This window comes from Procambarus clarkii, chromosome 8, assembly GCF_040958095.1.
Source record: "Procambarus clarkii isolate CNS0578487 chromosome 8, FALCON_Pclarkii_2.0, whole genome shotgun sequence".
Classification (NCBI taxonomy): Eukaryota; Metazoa; Arthropoda; class Malacostraca; order Decapoda; family Cambaridae; genus Procambarus; species Procambarus clarkii.
Window position 1 is genome coordinate 4,276,376 of NC_091157.1, and position 14,696 is coordinate 4,291,071.

The window sequence follows — 14,696 nt, forward strand, 5'->3', positions numbered from 1 at the left end:
TCTCTCTCTCTCTCTCTCTCTCTCTCTCTCTCTCTCTCTCTCTCTCTCTCTCTCTCTCATCTGCCCTTCCACTATCTCTCTCTAACCATCTATTATGCATCCAGGTATCCAAATATCTATTCGTAGATCCCTCTATTCATCATCTATCCATCCACCTATTCATCCAGCTATATATCCAAAATAAAACTATGCATCTACCTATTCATCTTTCTATCCATATACTTTCCATCTATCCAGCCATTTTGATCTCCACCTATCCTTCTATCTCTCCGTCTATCCATCTAGCTAATTCTTCATCCATCTACTCATCTGTCTATCTAGCTATACCCCTATGTATCTATCCATCATCCATCGCCCTACACATCTATCCGCCAATCAGTCTGTCCATCCATCCATCTATCTCTCTGCCTTTCTCAACATGTCTCTATCTCTGTTTGTTTCTTTTTCTGCCTCTGTCTCTTTCTTTATTCCTGCCTCTATCCTCTTCGCATTGAAAACTGACCTCGCAGTCAGTTTTCAATACACTAAAACTGACTGGGAGGCTATCTTGAGGTTATCTTGAGATGATTTCGGGGCTTTTTAGTGTCCCCGCGGCCCGGTCCTCAACCAGGCCTCCACCCCCAGGAAGCAGCCCGTGACAGCTGACTAACACCCAGGTACCTATTTTTACTGCTAGGTAACAGGGGCATAGGGTGAAAGAAACTCTGCCCATTGTTTCTCGCCGGCGCCTGGGATCGAACCCAGGACCACAGGATCACAAGTCCAGCGTGCTGTCCGCTCGGCCGACCGACTCCCCCGTTCGGCTCCCCGTTCAGGCGTTCAAAAGCAGCGCACAGGAAATCAGTGTCACAGATTTTAATGGAAAGGAAACATCATGCATAAACACTGTTAAATACATATTGAGTTAAATACAGTTAATACAATTGAGTTAATTTTAATACAAGTTAATACAGTTAATACAAATACATACATACATACATACATACATACATACATACATACATACATACATACATACATACATACATACATACATACATACATACATACATACATACATACGTTAATACATACAGTTAATACAAATACAATTGAGTTAAATGCATGGATTAGCACCATAGAAAAGTGCATGAACGATCACATCCCCGTAGCTCACCAAATAACGCTCCCACACCCCCCAGCCACTGAGACACTCAGGACACTGCAAGCCAGATATAACAACCTCCTACAACTCATAACACAAAGTGGGTGGACGGACGAGCGCAAAAGACTACAAAGGGAACTACAGGACAAGCTGCAAGATCTATGCAAAACAGAGTACACCAAACACTGGGATGACTTAATAAGCAAAATCCAAGTCGACTACAGAAACCCGGGAAAGTTCTGGAAAAAAGTAAAGACCCTGATGGGAAACTCCTCTGAGGCAACACCCTACATCATAGACGCCTCAGGAAATAAACTCTATGAGGAGAGAGAACAAGAACAGGAATTCAGGAAGTTCTGGGAAAAATATTCAGGATAAACCCGGAAGATAATTTAAACTTTTGCCCCATTATTGAAAAGGAAATTACAACTCAAGTCGATAACAGAGTTGAAGCACTACTCCCGACGCAAACAATGATCCTTAACAACATCTGCAATGACTGCCACCTTATGAAACACATAACCATTGTAGAGGTCCATAAAACAATTATGGGTTTCAAGAACAAGGAGCCGGGCAACAGCAAGATAAATAAGATGGTATTATCCAACCTACCAGTGATTGCATTCCATCAATACACGTGTATAGTAAATGCAGCTCTTGCATCGGGACTATTCCCCACATACTTCAAGAAAGCCACAATAAGATTAATCCCCGAGCCAGGTAAACCCCCAACTCAAACGGAAAATTACAGGCCAATTTCCCTCCTCGAAGTACCAAGCAAAATATTCGAAAAAATAATCAATCAGAGACTTGTGAAGTACATGGAAGGGGAAGGGAAGTATAACACCAGGCAGCATGGGTTTAGAAACCCCAGAGGGGTCCATACAGCTATAGCCATGATCTACGAGCACATAGCCAACGCAGAGTCAAAAATAGATCAGTGAAATATAGTCCTTAGAGACGTTTCGAAAGCCTTCGACAAAGTGTAGCATAAAGGCCTAAAATATAAGATATCTGAGCTAGGACATCCTGAGAGATTTACTGCTACTCTCTGCAGCTTTATAGACAACAGAACTGCTAGGCTTAATATCGGCAGCTACTTAGGTGACGTAATAGAACTGAAAAGTGGAGTACCACAAGGAAGCTGCCTCTCCCCCACTCTATTCAACATATATACAGCTGACCTACCTCAACCCCAACATGGAGAATACATCACATACGCTGACGATATCACCCAAATAATATGCCAACCGGGACCATCAAAGCCGCTACTAGCCGACAAGACCAAGGCAGCAATTGAATTCATAAACAACTTTGAGAAGCAATGAAAAATTAGCACTAACAAACAAAAGTTTTAGATACTACACATTGCGAAAAAAACGGACCCCATTATCCTTGACAACCATCCGATCCAATATGCGGAGGTTGGCAGAATATTGGGACTTATGAAAACAGAATAGGGATACAAATTCATGTAAGGGACCGACTAAAAAAGCCAAAACAGCCTTAGGAAAACTGAGGAGATTCGGAAGCCTCAGTACAAACATTCAGAAACACCTATATAAGGCTCTAGTTCAGCCGCATCTAGAATATCCCCCAGTACCACTACACACCATAAAGAAAACTAACATGCAGAACAGCCACCACGCCCTACAGCCACCACGCACTACAGCCACCACGCCCTACAGCCACCACGCCCTACAGCCACCACGCCCTACAGCCACCACGCCCTACAGCCACCACGCCCTACAGCCACCACGCCCCACAGCCACCACGCCCTACAGCCACCACGCCCTACAGCCACCACGCCCTACAGCCACCACGCCCTACAGCCACCTCGCCCTACAGCCACCACGCACTACAGTCACCACGCCCTACAGCCACCACGCCCTACAGCCACCACGCCCCACAGCCACCACGCCCCACAGCCACCACGCCCCACAGCCACCACGCCCTACAGCCACCACGCCCCACAGCCACCACGCCCCACAGCCACCACGCCCCACAGCCACCACGCCCCACAGCCACCACGCCCCACAGCCACCACACGCTACAGCCACCACGCCCCACAGCCACCACGCCCCACAGCCACCACGCCCCACAGCCACCACGCCCTACAGCCACCACGCCCCACAGCCACCACGCCCCACAGCCACCACGCCCCACAGCCACCTCGCCCCACAGCCACCACGCCCCACAGCCACCACGCCCCACAGCCACCACGCCCCACAGTCACCACGCCCCACAGCCACCTCGCCCTACAGCCACCACGCCCCACAGCCACCACGCACCACAGCCACCACGCCCCACAGCCACCACGCCCCACAGCCACCACACCCCACAGCCACCTCGCCCTACAGCCACCACGCCCCACAGCCACCACGCCCCACAGCCACCACGCCTCACAGCCACCACGCCCCACAGCCACCACGCGCCACAGCCACCTCGCCCCACAGCCACCACGCCCCACAGCCACCACGCCCCACAGCCACCACGCCCCACAGCCACCACGCCCTAAAGCCACCACGCGCTACAGCCACAACGCCCCACAGCCACCACGCGCTACAGCCACCACGCCCCACAGCCACCACGCCCCACAGCCACCTCGCCCCACAGCCACCACGCCCCACAGCCACCACGCCCCACAGCCACCACGCCCCACAGCCACCACGCCCCACAGCCACCACGCCCCACAGCCACCACGCCCCACAGCCACCACGCCCCACAGCCACCTCGCCCTACAGCCACCTCGCCCTACAGCCACCACGCCCCACAGCCACCTCGCCCTACAGCCACCACGCCCCACAGCCACCTCGCCCCACAGCCACCACGCCCCACAGCCACCACGCCCTACAGCCACCACGCCCCACAGCCACCACGCCCCACAGCCACCTCGCCCTACAGCCACCACGCCCCACAGCCACCTCGCCCCACAGCCACCACGCCCCACAGCCACCTCGCCCTACAGCCACCACGCCCCACAGCCACCACGCCCTACAGCCACCACGCCCCACAGCCACCTCGCCCTACAGCCACCACGCCCCACAGCCACCACGCCCTACAGCCACCACGCCCCACAGCCACCTCGCCCTACAGCCACCACGCCCCACAGCCACCACGTCCTACAGCCACCACGCCCCACAGCCACCTCGCCCTACAGCCACCACGCCCCACAGCCACCACGCCCTACAGCCACTACGCCCCACAGCCACCACGCCCTACAGCCACCACGCCCCACAGCCACCTCGCCCTACAGCCACCACGCCCCACAGCCACCTCGCCCTACAGCCACCACGCCCCACAGCCACCACGCCCTACAGCCACCACGCCCCACAGCCACCTCGCCCAACAGCCACCACGCCCCACAGCCACCACGCCCTACAGCCACCACGCCTCACAGCCACCTCGCCCTACAGCCACCACGCCCTACAGCCACCACGCCCTACAGCCACCACGCCCCACAGCCACCTCGCCCTACAGCCACCACGCCCCACAGCCACCACGCCCTACAGCCACCACGCCTCACAGCCACCTCGCCCTACAGCCACCACGCCCTACAGCCACCACGCCCTACAGCCACCACGCCCTACAGCCACCACGCCCCACAGCCACCACGCCCTACAGCCACCACGCCCCACAGCCACCTCGCCCTACAGCCACCACGCCCCACAGCCACCTCGCCCTACAGCCACCACGCCTCACAGCCACCACGCCCTACAGCCACCACGCCTCACAGCCACCTCGCCCTACAGCCACCACGCCCGACAGCCACCACGCCTCACAGCCACCACGCCCTACAGCCACCACGCCTCACAGCCACCTCGCCCTACAGCCACCACGCCTCACAGCCACCACGCCCTACAGCCACCACGCCCCACTTGGCTTTAATGATCTTGTAGCTGCCAACTGGGGTCTCACCTACTCCTTCAAGGCCTTCAGTTGGTTACACAATATCAAGATTTCGGAGTGTGGATAAATTCTAAAATGACATTCAACAAGCAAATTCAATATCTGAAGGAGAAAGCAAAATCACGACTAAATATAATGAGAGCAATCACAAGGTACTCGTCAAGGAGCGGGACACAAATTATTAAGAAGGGTTTACAAAAATGCTGTTCGTTCCCTAGTTGATTATATAGAGCTTTCCTTGCTCACTCTTTCTTTTGGCTAGCAGGCAATTGCTGAGGTTATGCAAAAAAATGCAATGCGAGTCCTAGTAGGGGTTCCCAGATAGACTAAAATACTGAACCTAACACTAGAAATCAACCTAACATCGACTGAAATAAGGGTAATAGGGATTGCTGCGTGCACGCTGACCAAGATATTGTATAGACCAAGAATCAGTTCACTTAAAGATATAATCACTGGAGCACTAACTCTGGCCAGAGAAAGCCTCCAATAGCAACAGGTGAACTCATTGTGCAATAAACACCATCAATACATTCGATATAACAAATATAGTCGCTGAGATGGGTGTCAACAGAATACATGCAGACTTCGTTATGCAAGCCCCGTGTGAATCGCTTGTAGCAGACTTTAAGATTATGGCTCTCGCAGGATAAAGAGAATCAGACTAATCCTCATATGGTACGTAATATTGCACAGATGCAAACTTGGTTTCTGACAGCTTCACATACGTTACAGAAAGATCAGTTGACCAGGAGGGACAAGAATTCTGATCTGCAGTTAAGGCTGGAAACTCTGTAAATAGTTGGAGACTCTCAAATAGTTGTTCAACTTTACAAACGGAGATGCTAGCCATTCAAAAGGCTTTGGAACATGCTCTTGCTAAACACCGACAACATGTTATCATACATACTGATTCGAGAACTGCCATTGAAACCTTGCAACAAGAACACATACGTGACAACATCCATCTGATCACAAATGTCATAACATTAATGCAAACACTCAAACGTAATGGCCGTCGGGTACTTATCAACTGTAAATGGTACAGTTGATATGAATACACAAGTCATGTGGGAATAATAAGAAATGACATTACAGACGAAGCTGCAAAACTTGCATCTAGAAGAAATGTAGACATTTACATACCACAGAGTCCATCACTGATTAAGAAAGTAATTAGAAATAGAGTAATGCAGAAGATGTACAGTGACCACAACACAGCAGGTACAACATCAGGATCTGCGAGTTGGTACAAGAATTCAACCAACTATCAACCACTAAGTTTGATGAAAGGGAACAGAAGAACAACAGAAGTGCACTTACATCGCATCAGGCTTGGATACCCATGAGCATGGGAAATAGGCTTACAGGTTCCAGATGATGAGAGTAAATGTCAGCACTGTGGAGAAATGACAGACCACTGTAACATTATCTAACACAGTGCACAGTTACAAACCAAATAAGATTTCAGTCTAGATTTAACAGAGCAGAAGAAGTTGTTAAACACATGGGCAAAAATCTTAATGAAGCGAACACAAGAGTCACAAATACTCATACTCCGCCTAAGTAAAGCAAAAACAAGAAACAAGTAACACTTAGCGGGCCCGAAGATGCCCGGGTTAAAAAAAAAATGGGATCCTTTTTTTATAATTATAAAAACTTTCTTGAAACATGTGATGCATAATGATACACATGATACAGGCATATAATATATAATAAGACATGATACATATTGATATGTGATACTCACTGCCATACATGATACACACTGACATACATGACACATACTGGCATGTCATACATACATATGACACATACGGTACTTACTAACAAAGTGCAATACATACTAACCCAAGTGATACACGCTGGCACACTTGATACATGCTCATACGTGATACACATACTGACACGTGATACACATACTGACACGTGATACACATACTGACACGTGATACACATACTGACACGTGATACACATACTGACACGTGATACACATACTGACACGTGATACACATACTGACACGTGATACACATACTGGCATGTGATACACATACTGACACGAGATACATATTGCCACGTGATGCATACTGACATTGATACACACGTGTATTGTGATGATAACTTATGGTACGTGTATGTTAACTAATAATGTGTAGTTTACCTTGAGAGGCTCATAGATATAAAGTTTACAGGAATGCGCCTGTAAAGATACGTGCAGTTTTATAATAGGAACGGTGTAGAAAAGTTTACATTAGTTGTATTGAGGCGTGGGGAGGGATGTTTGGAGGTGAAGGTGGAGGGAGATGCACGCTAGTGGTAACAATACGTGGGTGGGTGGGAAGTACATGGAAGCGTGGCTTCAGCAGTAGCGAGGAATCTATTCGGAGTGAAGTACATTTTAGAGAGTTGCTGCAGGTGTTTGAAAAGGAATGTTTTTTTGGAGGGTGAGAGTTAGATCAGGAGGAAGAGTAGGATGAGGCACAGATAGAGAGGTGTGGTAGATAGGGTGCTGGTGTGCTGGGACAAGACTGGCTGTGTGTACCTCCAGTCCTGGGGGTGTTCTGGTCACTGTCTGTATACAGGCAACACGGGACTTGTTAGTTTGGAGAAGTCGAGCAGAGAAACCTCCCTTGTACACGTGTGTGTGTACTCACCTATATGTACTCACCTATATGTGCTTGCAGGATCGAGCATTGACTCTTGGATCCCGCCTTTCTAGCTATCGGTTGTTTACAGCAATGACTCCTGTCCCATTTCCCTATCATACGTAGTTTTAAAAGTATGAATAGTATTTGCTTCCACAACCTGTTCCCCAAGTGCATTCCATTTTTCTACTACTCTCACGCTAAAAGAAAACTTCCTAACATCTCTGTGACTCATCTGAGTTTCCAGTTTCCACCCATGTCCCCTCGTTCTGTTATTATTACGTGTGAACATTTCATCTATTTCCACTTTATCAATTCCCCTGATTATTTTATATGTCCCTATCATATCTCCTCTCTCCCTTCTTTTCTCTAGTGTCGTTAGGTTCAGTTCCTTCAGCCGCTCTTCATATCCCATCCCTCGTAACTCTGGGACAAGCCTCGTCGCAAACACCTGAACCTTCTCCAGTTTCTTTATGTGTTTCTTCAGGTGGGGGCTCCATGATGGCGCGGCATACTCTAAGACGGGTCTCACGTAGGCAGTGTAAAGTGCCCTAAAAGCTTCCTCATTTAGGTTTCTGAATGAAGTTCTAATTTTCGCCAGTGTAGAGTACGCTGCTGTCGTTATCCTATTTATATGTGCCTCAGGAGTTAGATTAGGTGTCACATCCACTCCCAGGTCTCTTTCTCGAATCGTTACAGGTAGGCTGTTCCCCTTCATTGTGTACTGTCCCTTTGGTCTCCTTTGGTCTCCTGTGTGTGTGTGTGTGTGTGTGTGTGTGTGTGTGTGTGTGTGTGTGTGTGTGTGTGTGTGTGTGTGTGTGTGTGTGTGTGTGTGTGTGTGTGTGTGTGTGTGTGTGTGTGTGTGTGTGTGTGTGTGTGTGTGTGTGTGTGTGTGTGCGGGGGGGGGGGGGTGAATTCTCTTAGTTGTAATAACCTAGTTGTGCTTGCGGGGGTTGAGCTCTGGCTCTTTGGTCCCACCTCTCAACTACCAGTCAATCAACTGTTACTGTTAACTAATTTTTTTTACACACACACACACACACACACACACACACACACACACACACACACACACACACACACACACACACACACACACACACACACACACACACACACACACACACACACACACACACGCACGCACACGCACACGCGCACGCACACGCACACCCACACGCACACGCACACACACACACACACACACACACACGCACGCACACACACACACACACACACACACACACACACACACACACACACACACACACACACACACACACAGTCAATCAAAGACCCACTTGTTATAAATTTAATCAAAGACCCACTTGTTATAAATAATAGTGTGTGGGGCTTCTATGGGGAACTGGTACTATTAAGGGGTAAGGGTAGTTAGAAGACAGAGTATCAAATATGGGAGAGCTAAAAGGCCCGGCCCCCAAAATAAACTATCCACAGTAGTAATAACTTGCTACTACTAGTCAGAGACTACATAGCAGGCACCATATCAATGGGAGGACCAAGAATAGTAGTAGCAGTAATATACAACCCTCCACCAAATGACAGGAGACCCAGTCAAGAGTATGAAAACAACAACAAGGCAGTTAACACTATAATTGAGACGGCAGCCTCTGCTGCCTGTAGAAATAGTTCCCACCTGCTCATCATGGGCGACTTCAATCACGGAAAGATTGACTGGGAGAATAAGGAACCGCATGGAGGCGAGGATACATGGAGAGCCAAACTATTGGAGGTGGTGACAAGCAACTTTTTAACCCAGCATGTCGGAGAACCCACAAGGATGAGAGGTAATGACGAACCAGCGAGACTCGACCTAGTCTTCACTCTGAACGACTCCGACATAAGAGAAATCGGTTTTGAGGACCCAGTAGGAATGAGCGACCACAGTGTACTGGTGTTTGAGTACTTGATTGAAGAAGGGTTATTGAACTCGAGGAGGGATACAGAAACCAAAAGGTTAGCATACCGAAAGGGAAACTATGAGGGGATAAGAAAATTCCTAACAGATATAGCATGGGAAACAGAGCTCAGAGGAAAGACGGCCCAAGATATGATGGATTACATCACGCAGAAGTGCAAGGACGCAGCAAACAAGTTTGTCCCAGTCCAAAAGGAAAACAGAGAAATGAAGATGAGAAACCCATGGTTTAATCAAAGATGTAGGCTAGCTATGCAGCAAAGTAAAAGGGCATGGAGAAACTATAGGAATAACAGGACACTGGAGAGCAGAGAAAGATACCAGAATGCCAGGAATGAATATGTCAGGATGAGAAGAGAGGCAGAAAGACAATACGAAAATGACATCGCAAGCAAGGCAAAGACTCAGCCTAAATTGTTGCATAGCCACATTAGGAGAAAAACAACAGTAAAGGAACAGGTTATGAGATTAAGGATAGGGGCGGAAGGATTCACTACAAATGACAAGGAAGTGTGTGAGGAATTGAATAAGAAATTCCAGGAGGTCTTCACCTTAGAGCAAGGAGAAATTCCAGAGGTAAGTGAGGGAATAGCTAACCAGGAACCACTGGAAGAGTTTGAGATTACCAGTGGGGAAGTAAGGAAGTGTTTACTAGAGTTGGACGTGATGAAGGCTATAGGCCCAGATGGAATCTCCCCTTGGGTTCTAAAAGAAGGAGCAAGAGAACTGAGCCTACCACTCTCCATAGTGTATAACAAATCACTGGCAACAGGGGAACTGCCAGATATTTGGAAAGCAGCTAACGTAGTCCCGATATACAAGAAAGGGGATAGACAGGAGGCACTGAACTACAGGCCAGTGTCCCTAACCTGCATACCATGCAAGCTGATGGAGAAGATTGTGCGAAAAAAACTAGTGGAGCATCTGGAGCGAAGGAACTTTGTAACACAGCATCAACATGGGTTCAGGGATGGCAGGTCCTGCCTCACAGGGTTACTTGAATTCTACGACCAGGCAACAAAAATAAGGCAAGAAAGAGAAGGGTGGGCAGACTGCATATTTTTGGATTGTCAGAAAGCCTTTGATATAGTGCCACACAAGAGGCTAGTGCGAAAGTTGGAGATGCAGGCTGGAGTGAGAGGGAAGGTACTCCGGTGGATAGAGGAGTACCTAAGCAACAGGAGACAACGAGTCTGAGTGAGGGGTGAGGTCTCAGATTGACGAGACGTCACAAGTGGAGTCCCGCAGGGGTCAGTCCTTGGACCTATACTGTTTCTGGTATATGTAAATGATCTCCCAGAGGGTATAGATTCGTTCCTCTCAATGTTTGCCGACGATGCAAAAATTATGAGGAGGATTGAAACAGAGGATGATAGTAGGAGGCTACAAGATGACCTGGATAGACTGAGTGAATGGTCCAACAAATGGCTGTTGAAGTTCAACCCGAGTAAATGCAAAGTAATGAAACTAGGCAGTGGAAACAGGAGGCCAGGCACAGGATACAGAATAGGAGATGAAGTACTTAATGAAACAGACAGAGAGAAAGATCTAGGAGTTGATATCACACCAAACCTGTCTCCTGAAGCCCACATAAAGAGAATAACGTCTGCGGCATATGCGAGGCTGGCTAACATCAGAACGGCGTTCAGGAACCTGTGTAAGGAATCATTCAGAATCTTGTACACCACATATGTAAGACCAATCCTGGAGTATGCGGCCCCAGCATGGAGCCCGTACCTTGTCAAGCACAAGACGAAGCTGGAAAAAGTCCAAAGGTATGCTACTAGACTAGTCCCAGAACTAAGAGGCATGAGTTATGAGGAAAGGCTGCGGGAAATGCACCTTACGACACTGGAAGACAGAAGAGTAAGGGGGGACATGATCACAACCTACAAAATCCTCAGGGGAATCGACCGGGTAAACAAGGATGAACTATTCAACACTGGTGGGACGCGAACAAGGGGACACAGGTGGAAGCTGAGTACCCAAATGAGCCACAGAGACGTTAGAAAGAACTTTTTCAGTGTCAGAGTAGTTCGTAAATGGAATGCATTAGGAAGTGATGTGGTGGAGGCTGACTCCATACACAGTTTCAAATGTAGATATGATAGAGCCCAATAGGCTCAGGAATCTGTACACCAGTTGATTGACGGTTGAGAGGCGGGACCAAAGAGCCAGAGCTCAACCCCCGCAAGCATAATTAGGTGAGTACAATTAGGTGAGTACACACACACAAGTGTAGATATAATAGAGCCCAACAGGCTCAGAAACCTGTACACCTGTTGATTGACGGTTGAGAGGCGGGACCAAAGAGCCAGACCTCAACCCCCGCAAGCACAACTAGGTGAGTACAACTAAGTGAGTACACACACACTGACGTTTGAGTATCTGGTCGAAGAAGGGTAAAAATACTCGAGAAAGTGAACTGAAAGCAAATGGTTAGCATTCCGTAAGGGAAACTATGAGGAGATGAGAAAATTCCTAACGAATATAAGCATGGGAAACAGAGCTCAGGGGAAAGATGGCCCAAGACATGATGGAATACATCACGCAGAAGTGCAAGGAGGCAGCAGACAAGTTTATCCTGGTCCAAAAGGAAAAAATGGAATGCAGATGAGAAACCCATGGTTTAATGAGAGATGTAAGCTAGCTAACCAACTAAGTAAAAGAGCGTGAAAACAATAGAAATAACAGGACACTTGAGAGCAGAGAAGGATACCAGAGAGTCAGGAATGAATACGTCAGGGTGAGAAGAGAGGAAGAAAGGTAATATGAAAACGACATAGCAAGCAAGGCTGAGACTCAACATATATTGCTGCACAGCCACATCAGGAGAAAGACAACAGTGACAACAGGTAATGAAACTGAGGATAGGGGCAGACAGATTCCCTACAAACGACAAAGAAGTGTGCGAGGAACTCAATAAGAAATTCCAGGAAGTCTTCACATTAGGGCAAGGAGAATTTCCAGAGATAAGGGAAGGAATATTTAACCAGGCACCACTAGAGGAATTTGAGATTATCAGGGGAGATGTAAGGAAGCTTTTGCTTGAGTTGGATGTAACAAAGGCTGGATGGAATATCTCCATGGACACTAAAAGAAGGAGCAGAAGCACTGTGCCTGCCACTCTCCATGGTGTACAACAAATCACTGGTAACAGGAGAACAACCAAAAATTTGGAAAATGGCAAACGTAGTCCCGATATACAAGAAGGGGGGATAGACAGGAAGCACAGAACTACAGGCCAGTGTCCCAAACTTGCATACCATGCAAGTTATTGGAGAAAATTGTGCGAAAAAAGCTAGTGGAACATTTTGAGCCAAGGAACTTTGTGACACAACACCAACATGTTTTCACGGATGGCAAGTCATGCATCACAGGATTAATTGAGTTCTACGACCAGGCAACAAGAATCAGGCATGAAAGAGAGGGGTGGGCAGACTGCATATTTTTGGAAGCCTTTGACACAGTACCATACCAGAGCATAGTGCGAAAGCTGGAGATGCAGGCAGGAGTGAAAGGGAAGGTACTCTATAGGATAAGGGCGTACCTAAATAACAGAAGACTGCGAGTCACTGTGTGGGGTGAGGTCTCAGACTGGCGAGACGTCACCAGTGGAGTCCCGCAGGATTCAGTCCTTGGACCCATACTGTTTCTGTTATATGTAAATGATTTACCAGAGGGTATAGAATCATTCCTCTCATTGTTTGCTGATGATGCAAAAATTATGAGGGGTATTAAAACGGAGGAAGACGTCCCTGTGGCTCATTTGGGTACTCAGCTTCCACCTGTGTCCCCTTGTTCGTGTACCACCCGTATTAAACTGTTTATCCTTATCTACCCCTACAAGTTCCTGAGAATATTGTAGGTAGTGATCATGTCTCCTCTTACTCTTCTGACTTCCAGTGTCGTGAGGTGAATTTCCAGCAGCCTTTTCTCTTAACTCATGCCTCATAGTTCTGGGACTAGTCTAGTGGCAAATCACTGAACTTTGTGTGTGTGTGTGTGTGTGTGTGTGTGTGTGTGTGTGTGTGTGTGTGTGTGTGTGTGTGTGTGTGTGTGTGTGTGTGTGTGTGTGTGTGTGTGTGTGTGTGTGTGTGTGTGTGTGTGTAGGATTGAGCTGTTAGCTCTTGGACCCCGCCTTTACTGACCCATATCTTATCTATTACATATATTTCTCTCTAACACGCTCAGACACACACACACACACCTTAAAACTAGGTATGATAGACAAGTAGGACACGAGTCATTGCTTTAAACAACCGAAGGCTAGAAAGGCGAGATCCAAGAGCCAACACTTGATCCTGCAGGCACAAATAGGTGAATACACACACACATCCCCAGGATGCTGCCTGCAGAAGCTATCTAACTCCCAGGTACCTATTTACTGCTCCTCCCCACACAAACCTCTCTTGCTGGCAAGCTGTGTTCCCACACAGCTGCTGGCAAACCACTCTACAATCCAGGTTCTCCTGACAATCCGAGCCATTGCAAGAGAACATAACATACACACGGGAGACATCTCCCGTCACGCAGGGTGCAGTCGCACCTCCACAGATCTCCAGTATCAGCTCTTGATACTGGTAATGGCTCAAAAGGGCCACCACTTACGGGCTATTCATGCCCGTGCCACCTCTTGGGTGGCTTAATCTTCATCAATCAATCATGACATACAAAATGAAAGTGCGACTCCTCGGAGTCTACAGGCGCTCTGAGCGTGAAATGGCAGCAGCCATTAACAAGGCAACAGCAATGAGACCGGTTAACGTCCATATGCATAGTAACGAGGCCACGGTAATCGTGGCAACAAAAACGAACCTATAGAAGATCCTGGATCCGGAACGTCGGGTCCCACTACTAGAGGCGAATCTCTCACTGATTCCTCCCAAACAAATCACTGCCGGGAAAACGATATTTGTGAACAGGATGAACTGCTGGTTAGCGGGTGAGCCTGTTACCCGACACCATAGTGAGCCAAGCGAACGAAGAAAACCCTACTCTGAAAGCGATGACAGCTCTACTCATTAAGACTAACGCGCGTTAGTCTAACGACGCAC

General features: G+C 48.2%; 1 protein-coding gene across 1 annotated transcript; it reads left to right on the plus strand.

Moving 5' to 3' along the window:
- Positions 1-2,773: 2,773 nt before the first annotated feature.
- LOC138359471 (nascent polypeptide-associated complex subunit alpha, muscle-specific form-like) lies at positions 2,774-5,032 on the plus strand. The gene has a single exon (XM_069318685.1). It carries the CDS (start codon positions 2,774-2,776, stop codon positions 5,030-5,032), a length of 2,259 nt encoding a protein of 752 aa, XP_069174786.1.
- The last annotated feature ends 9,664 nt before the right edge of the window (positions 5,033-14,696 follow it).

Coding starts and splice junctions, on each gene's coding strand:
- LOC138359471 (XM_069318685.1), top strand. CDS start 2,774: ATGCAGAACAGCCACCACGCCCTACAGCCACCACGCACTACAGCCACC.